General features: G+C 36.5%; 3 protein-coding genes across 3 annotated transcripts; 1 reads left to right on the top strand and 2 right to left on the bottom strand.

Annotated features, from left to right (window-relative positions):
- Window positions 1-1,852: 1,852 nt before the first annotated feature.
- Window positions 1,853-2,356, bottom strand: LOC107647195 (uncharacterized). The gene has a single exon (XM_016351309.1). It carries the CDS (start codon window positions 2,354-2,356, stop codon window positions 1,853-1,855), a length of 504 nt encoding a protein of 167 aa, XP_016206795.1.
- Window positions 2,357-7,009: 4,653 nt separating this feature from the next.
- Window positions 7,010-9,525, top strand: LOC107604783 (DnaJ/Hsp40 cysteine-rich domain superfamily protein). The gene is made up of 3 exons (XM_016306474.3): window positions 7,010-7,379; window positions 8,382-8,643; window positions 9,108-9,525. Exons 1-3 carry the CDS (start codon window positions 7,182-7,184, stop codon window positions 9,173-9,175), a joined length of 528 nt encoding a protein of 175 aa, XP_016161960.1. The 5' UTR covers window positions 7,010-7,181; the 3' UTR covers window positions 9,176-9,525.
- On the bottom strand, window positions 9,515-11,189 carry LOC107648347 (protein PNS1-like). The gene is made up of 2 exons (XM_021104737.2): window positions 10,047-11,189; window positions 9,515-9,947 (listed from the first exon to the last, which is right to left on the bottom strand). The coding sequence occupies exons 1-2, from the start codon at window positions 11,187-11,189 to the stop codon at window positions 9,801-9,803; spliced, it is 1,290 nt and encodes a 429-aa protein (XP_020960396.1). The 3' UTR covers window positions 9,515-9,800.
- Between the last annotated feature and the right edge of the window lie 6,071 nt (window positions 11,190-17,260).

The raw sequence follows: 17,260 nt of genomic DNA, 5'->3' as shown, positions 1-17,260 counted from the left end.
TAGTTTTTTGCCAGATGGTTTCTAGGCTTACCCGGACCGGTTAGCTGACCAGTTCCCGGTTAACCCGGTTGAACTGGCCGGTCCGGTTCGATTTTCAGAACCATGCTGAAAAGAGCTTCATTGACTGATTTAATTGTAAATCTACCATCTGCTACTAGAAGTCACCCCATAGTATTTGCTCCAATGTCAGGATTGGGGGATTTTAAAATTCTAATGTGCTCTAGAATATCCTCAAGCAAAACCTGACTAATTTTTGTCCAATTTCAAGTATTCTGAGAACTAATGTAATCGCACAACCTTTCTCTAAGCATTTCTTTATCGAGGTTAATGGTAGCTAAGTCTCTTAATTTATAAATTCTTGGGATCCAATGGTTATTTCAAAAAGAAATACTTTTTCCGTCATCTATTCTCCAAATTAGGTTCCCTTGAAATTTTTTTTAGACCTTTGTTATTCCAATCCAAGCGTTTGAGCTGTTGGTCTTCTTATGAACTTTGGGTATGATGCTGTCTTCTCCCACATACTTTGCTCTCATCACCTGAACTCATAGAAAATTCCTTTTGTAGATTAGGTCCCAAGCAAGTTTCATAAGAAACAGTTGATTGGTCTCCTGCGCCCTATGAATCCCTAGTCCACCCTCCTCTTTTAGTTTACATATTTTTTCCCAAATTAAGAGATGGACCTTTCTATCATCTTCGCTACTGCCCCATAGGAAGTCCCTATAGAGTTTATCTATTTTATCACAAACCGTCATAGGGATCTTCATAGTTTACATGCAGTAACTAGGAATGGTTGATAACACCGATTGGATAAGAGTGTATTTCCCTGCAAAAGATAAAGATTTTTTGTTCCAGCTAGATAGCTTGGTTTGCATGCAGTCAAGGATGAACTGAAAATGACGCTGGTTACACTTCTCCGTGATCAAGGGTACTCCTAGGTATTTTTTCAGATTAGCTGTCAGGGTCATTCTAAGCTCTTGCTTAATTGATGCCTAATATTATGATTAACATTCTTAGAGAAGTAGACACAAGACTTGTGGAAGCTGATTCTTTGTCCTAAGCTCTCGCAAAAAGTGTGTAAGGTCTCCTTAATTGTTCGCACTTGTTCACTAGAAGCTTTAGCAAAGAGAACCAAATCGTCTGCAAAACAAAGATGAGATATTTTAGGTCCATTTCTACAAAGAGCTATTGGCTCTCATTTTTTATCAGCAACTAGTTTATTAATAAGGTGGGATAAATGCTTAATACAAAGAACAAAAAGATAAGGTGAGAGAGGGTCTCCCTGTCTAATCCCTCTTGTTGGGGAGAACGTCTCAGAGGGTGATCCATTCCAAAGGAGATTCATGGTGGGAGTAGAAATGCAATGGGCAGTGACATTAGTGATTCCTTCTGGGATACCAACATTTTTTAAAGTATCCACCACAAAATTCCAGTTTAACTTGTCGTAGGCCTTCTCGAGGTCGATCTTTATAGCCATGATTCCTTTTCCTTGATTCCTATTACACATGGTGTGAACCACCTCCTGTACTACTAGAATATTGTCTGCACTTATTCTACCAGAAATAAAATTAGATTGAGTGTTAGAAATAAGCACATGCATATAAATTTTAAGTCTAGAGGCAATAATTTTATTGACCATTTTCTAGCAAATATTATATAGACTGATAGATCTAAAATGAATTACATTTTTTGGTACAAAAATTTTAGAAATGATTGTAATAGGAGTCTGGTTAACTTCATTAATATTTATGGGTTAATGAAAAATAGATGTCACCCAGTTTGTGAGGGATTCAGCAATAATATTCCAAGACTACTGGAAAAATTTTACTGGAATACCATCACTTTCTGAGGCCTTTCAGCTTCTCATATCAAAAATGGCAGCTTTAACTTCCTCTTGAGAGACCCCTTTTGAAATATCAGCATAATCCCAGCTAACAAGTTTAGGAAAACAGCCAGATAGGGGAAAAAGATTGTAGTTTGAATCCATAGAGTATAGGATCTTGAAAAAATCAACCCCCCATCTCTTTAGCTTCTCAACATTATCGATACATTCTCCTGAATCATTCTTAAGGGCTGTTATCTTATTCCTTTTCCTTCTACCATTTGCTCTCTGATGGAAGTATCTAGTATTTTTATCACCAAACTTGATGTTGTTACTCCTTGATAGCTGTTGCCAATAGAATTTCTGTTGCACTACAATGCCCTCATACTCCTGCCAGAGCTTCTTTTGGATCTTATCAAAGAAATGATTCGGATTGAAAAAAAGACTGTAGGTGATTCCCTCCAATCTTGATAGGATTCTTTGTTTTTTTCCTGAAAATATTGCCAAAGACTTCTTTATTCCAAGTTTTAGCTTCATGCATGAAATTGGAAATATTCATAGTAAATCTATTTTTATTGTCCAAACTTCTTTTAACAAGGTTATTATAGTCCTCATGAAGGACCCACGAAGCAAGGAACCAAAACGGTTTGTAGCCCTCATCTAGAGTAGCCATCTGAAAATCAAGGAAAATAGGAAGACGGTCGGATTTAAGTTTAGAAAAATGTTTAATCCCAACGTCTTTAAAACGGTTAGTAAAATCAAGGTTGCTAAGAAAACGGTCTAGTCTTTTCTTAATATTATTCCTTTGCCAAGTAAAAGGAGACCCTGAAAAGCCTAAATCATTTAGTTCACACTTATTAATATAGTTTAAAAAACTACTAGTATCTATGGATAGGTTGGAAGAACCCCCTGAGTCACCAAGAGTAAGAGTTGAGTTGAAGTCTCCCCCTAAGCACTAAAGTCCAGTTAAATTTTTTGCAATGTCTTCAATAATCTCCTAAAGTGCTCTCCTGTTCGCTACCTGGGGGCTTCTGTATAGGGCAGTGAAAAACCAAGGAGCCTCATCTCCCTATTGAACTTCTAGGTGGACCAGTTGTTTATGAACCAGAATTGGTTTAGCCTTCCAAAGAGTCGATTTCCATAAACCCCATATTCCTCCTGAGAAGCTTTCAGCCTCACTTACACACGAAACATCAAAGCCAAGCCTTTTGATGACATTCTCAGCCTTCCTGCCAAATATGTGAGTCTCCAAAAGGATGCACAAACTAGATTTGTATCTAAAATTTAAATATGATATGATAGTATGAAACCCCTTTGCAGAGGCTCCTCTAGAATTCCAAATAATTATGTTCATCATAACAATATAAAAAAATAAAGTAAAACTAGAAACCCAACACTACAACAAATAAGGATTTTCGCAACGGTCAAAAACCGTTACCGTAGACTGAAAAATCGTTCCTAAAACTTTAGGCAACGCGTTGGCAACGGTTTTTGACCTGTGCAAATTAAACAAGAGAGAAGAAATTCCATATTCCAAGACTAACAGGGGGCTATCAAGCTTCCATATTTTGGACAGAGTTAACTTCTGATTTGACTCCATTGGGAGGAACAACATTCTGCATCTGCATCTTTGTAATCATATCAGTAGATGCAATTATGGCGTCGGCTTGTTCAGGTGGTTCATCTTTGTAAGTGCTAACTTGTTCCCCTTTCGTTGCCTCCTCCATAATTTTAGATATGAGTAGAGCTGAGTTAGGGTCCAAGTTTTCATTAGTGGAGATGATATGTCCTTCTATTTGTTTACTGTAAATGTCTTTACCAAGCCTGCTGGACTGTTGCAAGCACTCTTGATGATTGTCAACTTTTTTTGCCATATAGATTTGATTTTGTTGATACGTTTCCTAGAACGAAAGTTGAGTTTGCTGTTTTCCTTTATTACTTCTGTTTGAAACTTGGCTTGCCTGGTTTGTTTTACTTTGATCATTATTCTTGAGTCTGATGGGAATATTTCTGTGCTTTGTTTAGATCCAAATTTGGCATTCCTTTAACTGGATTCCTCCCTAGTGTGTGGCTGCATTTCCTTTTTGGTTGCTGCTTTGACATTTTTTTGGCTAGGTTGATTTTTTTCTTAGCTAGGTTGATTCTTTCCTACCTTAGCTTTCTCAACCTCGTCACTTGCTCTTTCCTAATTCAGGATTTTAAATCTGGATCCATACCCTTTCTTATCTTTGACGTTAATTGTCTCATTAATTTTTTTATTCTTTTTCCTTTGAGCTTTTCTGATTACCTTCCATGGGCCAAAGGGGCTTTCTTTACTTGTTTGAGCACGATCCATTATTGGAATAGACAGCTGGAGGGGTTAGTTTTGGTGTGGGTCAACAACAGTATCTTTGGAATTTTCATTAATGATACCAGGATTTTCTCCCCCAATTTTCTCTTTCCCTTTTTGCATATTCTAAAGATTCTGTTCAAGCTTCTGGTTGCCGCTGGCATTGTTGTTCACCTTGTGGTAGTTCTGACTATCATCACCATTCTGAACTGATTTTTTTTCCTGTGTCCGGCTTTTTCAATTCTGGACAATTGTCCACCTTATGCCTGTATCTTCCACAACTAAAGCAGATTTGATGCAAACCTTCATATACCAAATAAAACTCTTTTCCTAAAGTTGTAAAAGATGGAATCAATTACTTCCTCAAATCAATTTCTACACAGATTCACGCAAATTTTTCTCTCGAGTGAATGGATGTGAGCTCATCAACCTGAAGCATGGTCCCCAAAGTTTTTTCCACCTTCCATAGGAAATATCTATTATAGAGTTTTGCCGGAAGGTTAGGAATACGAATTCAAACCACCACTTTTTGGACTTTCGTCTCTTGAGGCATGAACAAAGGTCTCCATATTTGAATTAACAAATAATGGTCAGCTATCATCCAAGGACCTTCAAATAAGGCATGCGCGTAGTCATCTTGATTAGAAAATCTAACCAGAAAGAATTTCCTTGCAAATTCATCACTCTGGTAGTTTCTTTTATAGCCCACCGCTTGTTTATCCATCGTACCATGGCCTGCAGATTAATTTTTTTCCCTAAAGGTTTGACAATTAGGGCCTGTTTCTATGGCCTACACTAGTTATTATATTCTTCAAAAGTGACCTCAATGTTAGGTTTAGGATTGAAGAGAGCTTGATCACTAAGATTCAAATCCAAGGACTCACTCTCTGACATGTACTCTTCTGCCACCATCTCCACTATGTCCTTTAGGTTTAGCTTTTCCAGGCCATCACCAACCAATCTATCTCTATAGGAGACTTTCAGTAGTTGAGTGGAGGTGGTTTCTAGTACTATTTCAGCATCTGACATTTTCTCATTCGTTTCCATTATAGCCTCAGGGGGCTCCTACTCCATACACACATCTGGTTGTTCTATGCCATGCATCTTGACTTTTTTTTGTGCTTCTTGTTACTAAGTCTTCTTCCTCTGGAGATCTCTTTTTCCTCTTCGACAAAAATGTCCCTGAAAAAAGTTATTGACAAAACAGTCATTGAATAATTTGAAAATGCGACAAAAACAATCAATAAATTATATTTATTATAAGTGACAAAAAGCTTTCGTATTTAACAAACAGCTAATCCATTTAATCTAAATTTTTGTGCCAATTTTTGAATAAATATTTAGAAAATGCTAACAAAAATTATAGCAAAATTTGATCTGTAGATTTTTTTTCCTATTTTTCAAAAGAAATTAGTTATTCACAATTAAAAAAGAATTCACTTGACATAAAAGTATAAAATTTTGAGAATAAAAAGATCTTATTTTCTAATGATATTTGAGAATAAAATTTTATGTTGTGTACCAAAATTTATGTAATGTACATATTTTGTTAGTTGAGTATTAAAGTTTTGGAAATGTGGTTGTTCAAAAATTTGTGCTGTGCATCAAAATTTTTGTGCTATAGTTTTTTGAATATATATAGGAAAAGAAGAAGATGATAACGAAGGAGGATGAAAAAGAAAAATGAGGAGAAAAAAAATTAAATAAGAGAGGAAGAAGAAGACAGCGGTGGCAACAGTAACGATAACAACAACGTTGAGGAAAGAAACTGCAAGATAAGAAGACGACAACGATTATAATGAAGGAAGAGGAGGAGGAGATGAAGAAAGAGAAAGCAAACTCATAATAACTTAGTTAGAGATTTAGTTTAAAAAATGCTTGAATACCTAGTTTTATTGTTAAAAAAATAGAAACAATTTTTTTAATATTTAAAAGTTATTTTAAAAAACCTATTAAAATGTGAAATAATTTTTTCATTTAAAAAAGATATTTTATAAAAGGAAAGAAAATAAGTGTATTTTTGTTTTCTTTGAGACAAATGTGTTTGTTGGATTTTTATTTTCTAAGGACAGGCCTAATTGAAAAATAGTTCATAGGAGAAATAAAGAACCACAAAATTTTGGGTAAAATAATAAATAAATTTGTAAAAATTTACACTTCAGATAGATTAGTTTAAAAAAAAAAAACTAATGAAATCCTCTATAATAACATACATGGACAAATTATGTTGAAATTAAAATATTTTATATTGATCATAGAGACTAATATAGAGGTAATATATCTATGTATATTATCATAAAAAATTTCGTTAGTATTTCTTTTTAGACTAATTTGTCGTAAATCTTGAAGGAATAATTTGTCACTTTTTCCAAAATTTTAACATTGCAACCGTTCCTCAGCCCAACTAAGAGTCACAAATGAAATCATTGAAATGGCTAACGGATGTCCAAAAACAATGCCTAACGGATCTGGCATTTGCACCAAATGTTTTTTTTGGTCTTGCCATTTCCAACAAAATTAAGCATGCGTATGCGTTGAAATCATTACTAGCTCCAAGATCAGTCAATCATCTCCTACGTTTTCTGAAATCACAAATTTCCGGCGGCCAAATTCCCGGAGGCGAAGGCCCTAGAACTATACCTTGAAGCAAAAAGTTCAATTCCAAATTGTGTAGTTGAAAAATTTTTTTTTTCTTGGGTCAGGTGTAGTTGAAAATCTTCAAGCTTCAATTGGAAAATGGAACCCATATTTTTTGGAGGCGCTTCGAACAAAAATGGGTCTTAAGCCCAATATAATTTTGAAATTAATACTGGGCTTTGTCGAGGACCATAAACTGAATCCGAACTTCGGACATATAATTCGGGGAGGATGGTAGATCCACTTCCCCATCCGGGTCTGCTTCGTGAACTACGAGGAACGAAAAGCGGAAGCGAACGAAAACGCACGATTTCTCCGAGGAAGGAAGTGTTATATTGTAACACAGTTGTGTGAAGAAAAAGTTAGGCGTTTCTCTTTCTCTCTGTGTGTGTGCTTATGGCTTCAGGAACACTGCAAACGACGTCGTCGAGATTGGTCTCTTTACCGAACGCTTCGGTGGTGAAGGTTTCGATTCCTACGAAGAGAACGCTGATCAATTTTCGGTCCAATGGTTCCATTTCAAGCTTGACGAATAACATAACAACTCACGCCGTTTCCCGCAATGGCTCCATTTCTAGCTGCGCCTCCAACATGGTTAGTCACCAGTCAATTAGGTTCTTGTTCGATTCTTTGCGTTTATTTTGGATCATATATATTTTCTATTACGAGAATTGTAATGAAAATTATAGTTATTGAAGTGTTGGATTTGCTAGCGAAAATATAGCCACTCGTAGAAAACTGTAATAAAAATTAGGGGAATACCAAACAACAAGTACTCAACCAGAATTGAGAATTTTATTGTGAAAATGATCCCTATGGACTTTACTTAATTACTATAGGATTGGGCTGGAAATTTCTATGAGCTATTGCAACGATTAAATAAGAGTTGCTTGATTGTTGTAATACGTCTGTTTATGTATTTATTTATTAAGGGTGTATTTAGTATTTAGGGTAGAACGAATTTCGCTGAATTCCTTGTCATTGTTATAGTCTTTGGGTAGTGATTAAGAAGGCTGGTAGAGAAGCTTAGGTTAGATGGAGATTGATCTAATGGGACAAGATTTATTCTTCTTGTTATAATGGAAACCTTTTTTTTTCTTTTGGTTTTTGCTTATTTTTCATATTCGATAAGTCATTCGATCAACTATACCTATTGGAAAAGTCTCGTAGGATTGCCATTTACGAATAATAAATTAGAGAAAGAAAAGAGAAAAAAAAAGGGGGGGGGGGGGATGGGGTCACTTCAATGACTTATGATCAGAAAAACGACGGTTCTATTTCTGAAATCCAATCACAGTTTGCCTAAACCATATTTGAGCTATTAGAACCTGAGAACTACATGGTAGTAAATAAATCTTGATTGCAAAATTTCATTTTTCTGTACCTGCTATTTTTTTACACATCAGTAGTAAAGCCTAGGAAGGGAGAATACCTTGTAAAAGCTACATAACTTTTCTGATGAAGTATTACAATGTGGGATTATGTTCCTTTCTCGGATTTTCATTCACATTTGAGAATGTGTTCCAGAGTACCTGCATACAGAAGTTTGGTTTGCACTTAATGTACCTCATAGATAACTATTTCCTATTGTTTCAGTCTGTGTCAAGTTTGAAGGCAGATGAGAACAGACGCAAGAGTAATCTTGAATCTCTCTTTTGCTATGATAAGGCCATCCCAGAAGAAATAATTGAGAAGCCTGTTGGACTATCTTTGACTGAGAAAGATATCGGTAACAATCCCCGATGCACTGATTGCGAAGCTAAAGGTGCTGTGCTTTGCATCACTTGTGCTGGTTCTGGCCTATATGTTGACTCCATATTGGAAAGCCAGGGCATAATTGTCAAAGTTCGTTGCTTAGGTATGTTCTGGTGCAAACATAGATATCTCATATGCTGCCGAATTTCTTTTCCATACACCTCGTGTTCAACCGTTGCTGCATCTTGTAGTTTTCTTATTAAGATAAATAAAAGCATTTTCTTGATGGATCTACTTGATCTTATGGATGGCTAATTTCAGTTTATAGTTGAAACTTCTACACTTTGTTGATTGTTAGATGAACCATTTGGGGTTGACGAGTTGTGACTTGGGCATCTAAGAGGTTTGAACGAATCCATATTTAAAAGGTTTTAAAACTTTTTGATAGATAGAGAGGTTATGACATTAATTAAAATAAGCTTCATATATGAGTTGATGAACTTGATGCGACATTCCACTTATTTCTATGTTGAAACACTTGTGTGCTTATTAATTATTAATATCGAATTGTCTGTTGAGAATCTTTGTTGCAAACCCTTTTTCACTTTGATAACTTTCACCATATAGGTTGTGGAGGAACAGGTAATATGATGTGTACGGAATGCGGGGGACGGGGTCATCTGGGACCAAAATGATGTGAGCTTGATACCTTGTATTTCGTTGTAGCACCGTATACATATTTGCTTGGTATAGCTTGTGAGTCATCATTATTCTTTTTCACAAATCAATTATTTGTTGTGACTGGGAACTAAGGCATCTACTTAAATTCTTTTCATGATTCGCTTCCCGACAACGATCTAAAGGCTCTGGCTATAATATTTATTCTCAGCTATGAGGACTAAAGCTTTCATTTGTTGCACAGATGATTATATCATATGTAGAAAGTTATATAGTTGATTTATTTCTGAGAAGAATATCGTATGAATTAATGATCAATATGTAGAATAAGTTTATGGTGTATTTCATCAAAGTTATTTACTAAAAATTAGTATGACTGGTGTCAATTCTTTATTACTTCAATACTGACATGCATCTGTCTGTTTATTCTATGGAATATATTCACACAAAATCATGAACCACATTAGAAATATCTGTCACAAATCACGATTGATGACTGCATCAGAAATCTTTATGTACAATACCAAAAAAAAAAATTGTTCTTACAAGTGTGTGGTCAGTATCATTTTATCTTGGAGATATTGCAGCTATGTTGGTTTACTCTCCTTCAGTATATATGTTCAGCTGAAAAAAATTGTTAATTCAGAATAGTTGCAGAGCTTGAGATCTTTGAATCTGCTCCAAGCGTGCTGGAATTGTTGAGTCGAATTGATCGTTCTCCGGATTCTCTCCGTAGGCAACATAGTATGCCGCAACACATGCCTGTAGCCACCCCATTGCCAATCGACACTGCATCAAGACATCAGTACCATAGTCAGTATCCATGAAAAGAGTAATAAGAGTCTGAAAGTAGTGAGTGTAAGATGTAACCTAGTTCGTAGTCCTTACCATGAAATAGCCAATCAAGAAAGCATAAATGGATACTTCCAGGGCATAGCTCTGATGCATCACAAGGATCCAAATTCCACACACCATAGAACAAAATGCACCTACAGCTACTCCGCTAAGGAAACATAATGCTCCGGTTAGATCCGAGTCTATGAGTGGCAACATTCTAGCTCTAGTGAATATTTCCCAAATATCACCAGATGCGTCCACAAACTCTTTGTTATAGACTCCAATATGTACAAAACTCCATCGGTTCCCAAACTTCGGAAGAACGTTTACCATCCCCATATAAGAACTAACACAGCAAAACAGGATCTCATCTTCTCCTCCAAGTAGACTCATCGAGCGTCCAAAACCGCGGAAGAGAGTGAAGACTGGGAGAAGGATTGAGCCAATGGCGATACATCCAACAGAACGATTGATACTGTCACGAAGCGCCTCATAAGTATCCATGGGATTTCCAAGTATCTGCAGATATGTGACCCTTGAAATGGTGAGTTGTATTACATTCTTGAGAAACTGCATGGTCCATCCCAGGCTCAGCATAATCACCAAGATGAAAATGAAAGCCAATTTGAATTTGTCTTGAAGGGCTGTAGCTCCACCGATCCCGGATACAAGAAAACAGCAATAAAGGGTTCCAATTACAATTGTCGCGAGTACCAACACTCTGGTTTTAGCAGGTGGAAAAGCTGTTGAAACTGACAAGATATTCGTCGCATATTCGAATCTGGGTCTGGCCCAACAACCATAGAGGGATTGAGCTAATGCAGAACAGAAGGAAACTAATCCCACTATAAGACTAGTTGCTGTGCCCATGTACACAAACATCCCAGCCATTAAACATGTTAGCAGGGGACCTAGCCAAAATGCTGCCTTGAGTGCGTTTCTTGGGTAGCTGAAAGTGATCCATTGCCACATGAAACCGATTATTCCGCCACATGCCGTCGAAGCTAGAACTGGAGGGTACCACTTCATAGGGTGGAAATGCTGGCCGCCAGATTCCGAGGTCAGGCCATAAACAGTGATGAAGATCACTGTGGCTGCTGTTAGGAGCAAATGCAAGTAGAAAAGGATCTGAAAGATGATTCTCAATGACATTTTTGTTGTGTTTCCAAATCTTGTGCCTGCGCAAGAAGCCATAACGAAGTTTGACTTGATTTTCTTAACAAGAAAGCTCTACAAATATAACAAATGCAGTTGATGCGGAGCGATATATAATTATATATTACAGAATCTTGTTGCAAAAGTAACACTTAAGGAATAAGAAATTAAGAAAAAGGAGTTCAAACAAAAACAAAAGGAAAAAGAGAAAAAAATGATCAAAGGAAGAGAAAGAGATAAGAGATGCAAAACCTTTTATGGAGGAAGCTTGTGTTGTTGTTGACCTTCTTCTACTTCGATGATCTCTGTGGTGTATTCGAGGTGATACACGATAACCAATTACAATGAAATGGCGATGCTTCTTAGAGTTTATTCTATCTTGAAGTGCACTCAGAAATCCCAATCTCCCATGATGAGTTTCTCTGATTTTCTTTCACTTTCTTTGTCCTCACGAATGAGAAAAACAAATGGATGAAACCTCTAATTTCTGAGACTCAAGTAAGCTTAAAATAATGGCTCAACTCTCGTGGGTTTAATCAATGCACGTTTTCCCACTTTATATACAAGCTACTTTTCTAGATTCTTTTTTATTCTTTTTATTGTTATTTACTTATTTTCCAACTGTAGTCTAAGCTAGAGTGAAGTTATTAAGTGTAACTACTAACTAGAACTGATGGCAAATAGGGTTTGTTGCGATGACCTGGCACGGGGCGGGAGATGGTGACGTTATGAAGAGGGAGAGGTTATGCTTCTCGTTCCTCTGGTTGTTAGTTTAGTGTCCACTTGTCAATGTTAGCTTCTTTCCCGGGAAAAAAACGGTTGCTGCTTTAGAATCCAACAGAAAAATTAGAAAACGGCATTTTTTGAAAGTGGTGCTTGTTTTTATTCTGTTCAACCGGTCAACTGCTATAACTTATTTCATGAAAATATCTGTCTAATGGCTAATATATATACAAAAATTATTTTATATATTGCTTTCAGTTTGGTTATGTATAGTTGCTTGGGCCAGACATTGGACTCATTGGTGGTGTCGAAGGCTTCTCGGACATGGCAAAATGCTGACTGTTCTTTCTTGGCGATGGTGAGATGCTGATAGCTCTTTCTCGGCCATGGCGAGATGCTGGGGTGGCGACACGTCCAAGGCCTGGCTTCAACGCTGCTCTCCTGCAGCTGTGTCTCTCGTAGACAGCGAGAAAGAAAGAGGGTGTCACGCGTTCTCCATGCATGGAATGTAGTTGTCCACCACCTGGTCACCCTCTATAAAATTCCTTCCTTCTCCTTGTCGTGGTCTCCGAAAATACGAAAGATAGAACAGTAATAAAACACTTAAGACAGAGTAGTGGTAGTGGTTTATAGTAGTAGTAATGGTAGTAAAATGAGATCAAAATTAGAGTCACGATAAGCGAAAATATGATTATATATTTATTTTATTGTTAGTGTTATTTTTTCTTTAAGTTATTAATATTCTTATCATTTTAAGTGTTAATGTTAAGACAATTTAATTAGTAATATTAATATTAAGATAATGTATGAATGTTAATATTAGAATGTAAAACACAAAAAATATATATTAGTTATGTAAAAATAATTTTTTTTAGAATGTGTTCCGAGGGTTACTTGAAATGGTGATTTGGGTCTGAACGTGAGGGCCAAACTCTTTTTGAGGTAGTGTCCGACTTGTGCTGGTGCTGAGATGTCGCCGTCCAGTTCCTCATGAGAAAGTGGGGGATGGTACCTGCAAGAGACTCCAATGCTTAAGTTAGCAAGGGTTTTAAGCAGATTTTTAGTAGATTGGGACTTGAATATACCTAAGGGGTGTCAGTGTTGATGCGTGCACATTTCTAGTATTTTTCTCTTAGAATTCCATTCAATAAACTAAGAGTTATTGCAAGATAAGCATTGATTTCATGATTAATTGAGCAATACTTTAAATTAGTATGCATTTATTGATTACAGGAGAATTTAGAAGAGAATTGATGAAGATTAAAGAAGAAAAAAGCCAGGAATAACAAAGAACAGAAATGGAGAAGCAAACAGAAACTTCTCTGGACTGAACAGAGAGCTTCACGTGCAACGTGGAGAAAGCAGCGTTCCACGCCAATTAAAGACACACTCCTAGGGGAACTAAGGCACTTCACGTGAGACGTGAGAGCGTTGGCGTACAACGCCAAAAAGGGAGCCGTGCGTACGCATGCACCATGTGTACGGACAAGTGGTGAAATTTGCACATTCATGCGTACGCAAGACCCCATTCCAACGTGGTGCGTAAAAGACTAGGCGTGGGACGTGAAGGCTTTCACGTAAGACGTGACCATCGTGCATATGCATGACCCGTGCGTACGCACAACAAGAAGAATTTGAGCAATCATGCGTACGCATGATGCATGCATATGCACGACTACATTTTTGCATGGGATGTGAGATTTTTCACGTGCCACGCCAGAACTAAAACAGATGCTACAATTAGAGAAATTCAAGGCCACGTACAATGTGGGCTTCTTCACGTGGTACATAGAGAAAACAGAGAGCAAAATGGATTAAGGTTGGGAATTAGGTTGCACACTGAGATCTCACATTGCACGCTGAGATCTCACGTGAGACGTGGGATCTTGAGTATCTTCCAAGACTCCAATTCAAGCCACTAAATCTTCAAATTTGTCATCATTCACTTGGTCACTTCAAGGCTCAACTCAAACCCACTAATCACAGCATTAATTGAGGATTTACAAGAGGAGAAGATTGAAAATTTTACTGGATGCAATCATTAATTAGTTAGATTTGATTTTGGTTTAGTTTTGATTCTGTTTAAGTTTTGAATTTGAATTTCATTAGGGTTAGTATTTAAGGAGAAGTGAGATACACTGAAAAGGGTTCTTACTCTCTCTTGGCTGGCAATTTACTTTTCGTAATTTAGGATTCTCTGAAAAATATGAGTGACTAATTCTCCTCGGTTAAGGTTAGGAGCTCTATTGATTCCATAGATTAATATACTAGATTTTTCTACCTTTGATTTATGCATTGATATCTTTTCAAGAATAGGTTTTCGTTCTTCATCTTAAAGAGTTTGAATGTGTTGGAAAACAATTCTTCTATGACTTGAATTCTCTTAATTTATTGATAAAGTTGATTAATTGAATTAAGATTGAAAACCAATTCTCACAACTCTTAAGTTTTGAAACTAGATTTGATAAGTGACATAAAATCCTAGGGAAGATTCTTACGAATTGTGTGGTTTATAAATTAGTAAACATGCTTAACTCTTTTTTTAAACAATTAACTAAGGGATTAGCAATTAATTATGTTAAAGAAAAATTGAATCACCAAGGGATTAGGGGTTGATTACTAATGATTTGCCATGAAAATATCCTTGCATAATTAAGGTGAAAAAGTGAAAAGTATTGATCCGGAAGTTTCAACATCTCTAAAACCTTAACTCTTTTAATTACATTACCTTTCAATACTCACCGTTTACTCTTGTTTCATTGCTATTTATGTTACAAGCTATTCAAAACCCTAATTTGATTGTCTGACTAGATTAATTGATTGACTATTACTTGCTTAATCCGTTGTTGAGTTAAAAAATTAACTAAATTAATTGATGATGACAAACATTATTTTATTTGGCAAAATAAATAATTAAATGTTGATTATTTGCAATTACATTGTGCTGATTATTTAAGATTAAGTGTTGCAGGCTAAAATGAATTGTTGCAACAGCATAATATAAAAGCAAGCAGCCCAAGTGGATGAAAACTAGAAACAAGGCTGGTGGGCTATAATATAAATAGAAGCCCAAAGTTGTTAAGAAAAGAAATTACTTGGGCTGAATATGAAGAAAGCCAACCCAAACCCGAGATGCTTACCCAAGTTGATCCCACCAAACTTCTCATACAAGATTGAAGTCTTCACTCTCTCTTATTACTTCGGTCAGCAACAAAACATTAGAAAGAGAGCTGTGTTCCTCCTACTACTTTTATCAGAGAAGAAAGAAAGAGAAAGCTTAATCATAAAGCAAAGATCTAATCACCCACATCAATCCATATTAATCTTAGTCAGAAATTAAAAGGTGATTTATTTTCATTTGCATGAAACTTACTTTCTTCACTTCATCTCAAATCTTCTGCAATACCATTTTTGGTTAAATGAAGAAAGAAGTATTTAATCTCTGCTGCTGTAAATCAATGGTTCACAAAGTTTCTTGGAGCCAAAGCACATTATTAATGATTCGGATTTGGGTTTACCACTGAACAACTTTCTCTTTGCTACTCAAATGTCTTCGGTCAAGCAAAAAGGAGACAGCTTGGAAATCCCTGATTTGGGATAAATGAAGAAAGCAATCTCTGTTTACCACTGCTGTACATCAATGGTCAAGATTATTTCTTGGGACCAAGAAGTATCTCAAGGGTTTAGATCTGGGTTCACTATTAAAAATAATTTTCTTTGCTTCCATGAGGCTTTCGGTCAAGAAAGAAGGTCAGACTCAAACTTCCAATTTGAGAATTAACTGGGAAAAAGGTGATGTGGTGTGTTGGTGAAGCACAGTGCTCAAGGAGTTGACCTAGGGAGGAGAACCCAGCAACATGCAAGGAGATAAAAGAAGATTTTCTGCTCATTCAGAAGCAAGGAGAGAAAACCAGAGTTTGAGAGTTGTGCTCTGAAAAGGAAGTTCCTCTACTTGGATAATGCTTTCTTTCAAAGAAGCATTCGGCCAATACTAAAGAACTCAAGCTGAGGTTTGCAAATCTGGTTTTGCACATAGCAAAGAGGTTGTTGATGAAGTCAATCTCCTTCATGTTTTACAGATTGTGATGTACTTTTCTATGTTTATCTTTCTGTAATTTCTTGTGAGAAAAGGCATTGTGAGAAAGCTCAAGTAAAAGCCATGAGTGGAAAAAGGCTGAGTGATACACTTGAGAGAAAAGCCTAGAGTTATTTTTTGATTTCTTTAGGTATGTCTATGTCTTGTATCTTGTACCTGTGAGGTATCCCTTTCTTAGTTGGGTTAGCACTAAGAGTGAATAGTTAGGTATTAGCATAGCCAAGGTCAAGTTAGGTTAGAACTTGAGTGTGAAAGGATTGGGTCAATCCTGTGAAATTGGTGTATGTAATACTGTTAACTATAGTGAAAATTCTTTCACAGTTGTGGAGGAAACTGGACGTAAGTTGCATAGCACAAGGCAACCGAACCAGGATACATGCTGGTGTTAGCTTTTCTCTTCTCTGTTGTGTTCTGTTTTTTGATATTTATGAGACAAAAATAAATTGTCTCATAAATTCCGCTGCTGAGTTCAAACAGAATCAGAATTGTAAGTTTGTTTTAAAAGGGGTCATAATAGCAACTTAAAAGGAAGGCATAGATTCAACCCCCCTTCTCTAAGCCTGCTACAACCTTCATCCGTTAATTCTCGTGGGATCGACACTCACTCATCGTGAGTTATTACTTGGTATGACCTGGTGCACTTGTTGGTGTTTTGTGGTTCGTGAAAATCGCATCAAGTGTATTTATAGTAGAGTGGGTAACCACCTTTTGGAGTAATTCCGCCTTTATAGGTGGATAACCATTCCCTTTATCTTGAAAATTTATTAAGATCTACATTTTAGAGGAGGTAGAGATAATAGGAGATATTTAGGGAAGTAGTTACTTATTTAAATAAGTAGAGCTGAACTTCCTTGTCGTACCCGACCTCTTAAGAGGTTAGATAAGTAGAAGGGGTCACCTATTTTGGGTGGGCCTTTATCCTTATTAGGCATGACTTTATTTTGGGCTAGTGTATGATCAATGCTCCTATTTGAGTTCGAGCTTTTATAAGGTTGGGCTTAAGCATTTGTGGCTCCAGTTTTCTTTGGCGGGTATGCTGTCTTCAAGAGGCCGGGTGCTCGATGTGTTTCAAAATTTTTGAAACGTTGCACCCTTAATGACATGGAGTACGTTACGCAGTAGTTTTCTTGGGATCTGTGTGTGACATTTAAAGAGGGGTGCGAAATGTCTTTTTTGCCCATTGTATCTTATAAATGCTTCACTTTTTCCTTCTTTCTTCTTTTTCATTTCTAAAACCTTTGCTTTCTCTCCTTCTTTCACTTTTGTTCCATCACTCAAGATTTCTCCATCT

The sequence above is a fragment of the Arachis ipaensis genome, chromosome B6, assembly GCF_059453495.1.
Source record: "Arachis ipaensis isolate K30076 ecotype BB chromosome B6, ASM5945349v1, whole genome shotgun sequence".
NCBI classification, from domain to species: Eukaryota; Viridiplantae; Streptophyta; class Magnoliopsida; order Fabales; family Fabaceae; genus Arachis; species Arachis ipaensis.
The sequence above is the reverse complement of the archived record's forward strand: the minus strand, read 5'-3'. Positions and strand labels throughout refer to the sequence as shown.